Below are 5,090 nucleotides of genomic sequence, written 5' to 3'. Positions count from 1 at the left end.
GGCGGCCGCCACCCACTTCAGGTAGGGAAGCCGCCCGCCCAGCGGTTTCTTCCACAAAGCATTGCGCAGCTCGAACCCTCACGCCCCATCACCGCCTGCCTTCCTGGCGTGGGGGCGGCGTAAGGGGTGTCCTTCACGGACCCGAAAGTGAAGCATTTTACCTCAAAACACACACGCAAGTGGCCTGTAGCTGGCACCGCTCCCAGGGCTGCGCTTCAGACATCAGGTGCATGCATGCGGGGGCCTAAACCTTCTTCCTTAATTTATTCTGGCATCAGAGACCATGTGCGTGTCTTGGTTTATTTAAACAGGCCCGGGGGATGATCCCTGGGGCTTGCATTGCTCAATATTGTACCTCAGCGGCTCCGGCGTGCTCCCAGAGCAAGTCTGCCGCCAGACGGGGTTGAGGGATACGACTTAGGGAAGGGCCCGGCCCCTGGCACCTGCCTCACGCGTTTCCCCGTTAGATCGACCATCCTGCACGAAAGCAAGACGCTGCTGAGAAGCCACACCGTGTCAGACCAGGCGGTCGCCGAGGCCTTGTGCTCCGTCATGCTGCTGGAGGACAGCTCTCCGCGCCAGGCCCTGGCAGATTTCCTGCTGGCCAGGAAGTCGGCTGTTCAGCAGCTTCTGAACCAGCCCCATCACGGTCAGTACAACTGGCGGCTTCTTTGCTGCTCTTACAGGACGCAGACACGTGCGCGTCCATCTCGAAAAGGGAGCAGAAACTGAGAGCGAGGGTTTGTAACCGCTGTTCTCCCCAGGAGTTTTGTTGCAGCGGATCAGGACTCGCAGCTCGTTACATCTGCCTCCGTCATTTAAACCAGTGGGGGACCAGAGCAAACAGGGCTCCTTGCTCAGTGCAGCTCTTGCAGACGGGCTTTCCTTTACTTGCGTGCTGCACTGGTGACGCTGCTCAGTCGCTTGTGGCCAGTCAGGTCCTCCTCTAATTATGGGAGGATCTGGATTTACCAAGCTGAGCACCATACCCCGGTTATCTCCACAGTAAAGGTTTCCTGGCAGCAACAAAGCACGTCCCTCCATTATGCCCAGCCTTGTCCTCGTCTCTGTTACGTGACTCTCTTGCTGGTGCTTTTGCTGAAAGTCCTCTCTTTACAGGGGCTGGTATAAAAGCTCAGGTGTGTTCGCTGGTGGAGCTGCTGGCCACGACCCTGTATCAAGCTCACGCCCTCTTTTACACGCTGCCTGAGGGGGCACCCCCCGATCCGTCCCTGACCTGTGGCTTACTCTTCTCGACACTGGAGACCATCACGGGCCAGCACCCGGCAGGTGAGCTGTCTGGTCAGCGCAGAGCTGTGGCTGGGCTTCCTAGTATTGATACTGCAAGGACCGAGTCATCCACATTGGCCTGATCCAGCCTCGTCCTGCACAATTCTTCCAGGAAAAGGCAGAGTTTTGAATGAGGAGATGAAGCTGGGCAGCTGGTTCAAGCACCTGCCAAGGTCCATAGTGGAGTTCCAGCCAGCCCTGCGGACCCTGGCACACCCCATCAGCCAGGACTACCTGAGAGACACGCTTCAGAAGTGGATCAACATGTGAGTGCACAGAGGGAGCTTTGATTAAGGGATGGGATAGGAAAGGACAGCACCCATTGCATCAATCTCTAGCGAGAGGTGGGAGGCTCTCGGACACTGCTGCCTCTAGAAGGGGAGAGCACGCTCCTGAACCTAGGCAGCTCCGTGGTACCCCGTAACATGGGGGATGAACAGTGAAGCAGACTCTGCCCCTTCCTTCTCCTGTCACACACACAGCAGTTCCCTGCACTGCTTGGTGATCAGGCTCCTTCAGCACTGCAGTAGCCAGAGGCTCTTAATCAAAGAAGAAAGCCCTTGTGGGCCCTACCTGTAGCCTTCATTCAGGGTCCAGCACCTCCTTCCTCTCCAGTGTCTTCCCAGGCACTGAGGGGAAGACAGCAAAGCATGCCTTATAAAGACTCAGGCCCCACCCCTTACCCAGAATGCTTTACCAAGAGCACCATGACAGCCATACCTCCCTGCCCTCTGTTCAGTGGCTTATTCTGCCCCTTGTGACTCCTGCCTCTGGAACCCCTGCAGGTGTAAGCAGCTACAGCTGGAGTGAAGCCTGAGGTCTCCTTTGCCCAGCCTACTCCTGGCAACTTCCCCCAATTTCTCCCTGCCCAACAGACACGGCTTACTCCCCGGAGAGCAGCTCCCTCGAGGGCCCCATCAGCACTGGGCTAGTGAGAAGGAGCGGTTAGCATACGTGCACTGTTTGTGCGGGGTTTTAGCCCAGGGTTGTCACAGTGCTGGACTTTTGTGATGCGTGAGCTGGGATCCTTTCAGGAGAGCGTGTGATGTTGCATCCTCAAGACAGCAAGTTTAACCTGGCAGGGATGCAGCTGGCTGCACTGGTGTGAGGGGAACATTCCTGGGTTGTTCCCAGCCCTGTGGGTGCCCCACTCATAAAACTTCTGCCTGGGCAGGAAGGATCCCAGGATCCTCATGCAGGCCTGCCTATAACAGCACAGCATGCGCTGTGGGTGCCATACCTTGAGCCCGTGGCACTGAAGTGAACCATTGCCCTCAGGTGTAATGAAGATATCAAGTCCGGGGTCTCCAACCTGCTGGTCTACGTGAAAACCCTGAAAGGCCTGGCCGGCATCCGTGATGCCGTGTGGGAGCTGCTGACCAGCGAGTCCCTGAGCCAGAACTGGGAGGCGGTGTGCCGCCGGCTGCTGGATAAGCCTGTCTCCTTCTGGGAGGGCCTGCTGCAGCAGCTCTTCTTGGACCGACTGCAGGTGAGGCACAGCTGGTGGCTTGGTCAGGCTGGTTCCAGCAGCTTGCAATGGATGTCAGGTGTCTGTTGCCCAGCCTGGCAGTCCCAGGTCCAGGCATGGGGTGGCTGAGACCACCCAAAAAAGTGCAGTTTGCACAACTGCTTCCCTTGCCACGCTCAGAGGGGAGATGGCTTCATCCTCCAGCATCCTACCATAGGTTTGAAGTGGTTGACATTCAGCCCAGGGCCTGAGTAAAGCACCGTGCTCGCTCACTCTCTCTTTCAGACCCTGATGAAGGAAGGATTCGACTCGATCTCAAGCAGCTCGAAGCAGCTCCTCATGCTGGCCCTGCAGGAGCTGGAGGTCAAGTCCAGCTCCTCCGCCCCCAGCAAGCACGTGCAGTTCGAACACAACATGGCCCTGTTCCTGTGGTCTGAGAGCCCCAGTGACTTGCCCCCAGATGCTGCGTGGGTCAGCGTGGCGAACCGCAGCCCATTCGCCAAGAGCGGCTTGTCCATGAAGGCCCAGGCCCTGACCCCCTGCGTGCAGAGCTTCTGCTCCGCTTTGGACACCAAATTGAAGGCAAAGTTGGATGACCTCCAGTTCTACCTCCCCACAGACACCTCCACTTCCAAGGAGGCACTGAGCTTGCAGGCCAGAACCTCGGCCTTCGACCGCTATGCCGATGCGGGCACCGTAGAGGAGCTGCTCCGTGATCACTGCGTTGCCTGCATCCGCCACATGCTGGGCTGTGTCCGGGAAGAGCTGCAGGGTGCCGCTGACCAGCTGGACGGCTGTGCTGACCCCCTGGGCGAGGCCAAGCTTGACGCGGTTCTCTTCATGGCAAGGCTTTGCCAGTCGCTGGGTGAGCTATGCCCTCACCTGAAGCAGTGTATTCTAGGGAGAGCGGGGAACCCTGAGATTGTGTCACGGGAGCCCCGGGCTGCGAAGAAGCTGGGGAAAGGGAAAGCCCAGGAGATGGATCCCAGGCAGGCCACATGGCAGGAAGTGCGGGAGCAGCTGCTTCAACAGAGCCTGTCGGCATATCAGATCTGGAGCTCAGCAGTTACCAAGGTGAGTAGCTGGGGTTCTCAGTCACTGCTTCCTGGAGTGGCTTCTGGTTCACTCACAGCCAGCTGCGCTTCTGCTTGCAGTCTCCCCGTCCTCTAACCATGCTACCAGCTATGGGGGCACCCGGGCAATTTCTGGGCAATGCCAGGCTTAGTTCGGACTCTGCTGCGCTTAATCTTCCACAGTGAAGACCAGTGGAAAAAGCTGTGTCCAATTGAGCCTCAGCAAATTTACAACGTGGAAAACATGCGGGTTCAGCATTTCCCCGGATTGCCTGAGCCCCGGGACATGTTACCAAACCATCGGCTTTTCCCCAATACTCATCAGTGCTTCTGTCCCCTCTAGGTCCTGGTTCAGCGTTTTGTCCAGACACTGTTGTTGGATACGCCCGGCTCCATCTTAGCAATGGCCACCAGCTGGGATGAAATTGAAATCCAAGAGGAGACGGAGTCTGGGAGCAGCGTGACGTCGAAGATCCGGCTCCCCGTGCAGGTGGGAAGAACAGCGCCTTGGAAGCAAACGCAGGGAGGAGGACAGCTAGGAGCAGCAGTGACTCTTGTGTCAGGCAGTCGTCAAATACATGTCACTGCAGGAGGGAGCGTTGCAAGCCAGAGCTGGAATGCTAGCAGGGCAGGGGCTGTCTTTAGCCAATCCAGGAGCCGTTATGTGCACAGCCACAAGCTAGATGGCTTTTGCTGAGAGGAGGCACTGGTGCAGATTACCTTTCAGCTTCAGCATACACCAAAACGCAAGACCGGCAGAGCCCTGAGATGTGGCATATGCAGGTTTGGGGGGTGGGCATTAGTACAGAAGCAGGTGGGAAGAGAAGGTCCAGTTGAAGCCAGAAGAGCAGCAGGGGATGTAGAGGCAGAGAGAGCTGGCTATGAGAGAGGGGAAAAATCACCCTGGACTGAAGGAGTTGGTATTGAAGACACCGCTCACCCCTGGTAGCATTTGCAGGCTGTGCCAGAAGGCCAGGAATACTTGTGGTTTTCATTGCTGTCTGTATCTTTAAACTAGACCTCCTGGTACGTTCAGTGCCTCCTCTTCAGCCTGTGCCAGGAGGTCAATCGGGTGGGAGGTCACACCCTCCCGAAGGTCACACTGCAGGAGCTGCTGAAGACCTGCCTAGCAGAAGTGCTGGCTGGCTACGAAAAGCTTTGTGAAGAGAAACAGGAGAAGGTACATGACTATGGTTTCATCGCAGCACCCAGCTCAGGCACCCATGGGCCAGTCCAGGGTTTTACTTGCAAATCCTTAC

General features: G+C 57.2%; 2 protein-coding genes across 2 annotated transcripts in view; one reads left to right on the top strand and one right to left on the bottom strand.

Moving 5' to 3' along the window:
- SLC39A11 (solute carrier family 39 member 11) overlaps positions 1-5,090 on the bottom strand; it is a 255,618-nt gene that overhangs the window by 248,552 nt on the left and 1,976 nt on the right. The gene's annotated exons all lie outside the window — the stretch shown is intronic.
- COG1 (component of oligomeric golgi complex 1) overlaps positions 7-5,090 on the top strand; it is a 9,168-nt gene continuing 4,084 nt past the window's right edge. Inside the window, exons 1-8 of the mRNA XM_014522636.2 lie at positions 7-21; positions 468-649; positions 1,120-1,290; positions 1,403-1,556; positions 2,569-2,779; positions 3,044-3,832; positions 4,175-4,321; positions 4,850-5,011. Coding sequence (XP_014378122.2) covers positions 553-649; positions 1,120-1,290; positions 1,403-1,556; positions 2,569-2,779; positions 3,044-3,832; positions 4,175-4,321; positions 4,850-5,011 — 1,731 coding nt within the window. The 5' untranslated portion in view covers positions 7-21; positions 468-552. The remainder of the gene's footprint in view (positions 22-467; positions 650-1,119; positions 1,291-1,402; positions 1,557-2,568; positions 2,780-3,043; positions 3,833-4,174; positions 4,322-4,849; positions 5,012-5,090) is intronic.

This window comes from Alligator sinensis, unplaced genomic scaffold (genome assembly GCF_000455745.1).
Source record: "Alligator sinensis unplaced genomic scaffold, ASM45574v1 scaffold282_1, whole genome shotgun sequence".
Lineage (NCBI taxonomy): Eukaryota > Metazoa > Chordata > Crocodylia > Alligatoridae > Alligator > Alligator sinensis.
The sequence above is the reverse complement of the archived record's forward strand: the minus strand, read 5'-3'. Positions and strand labels throughout refer to the sequence as shown.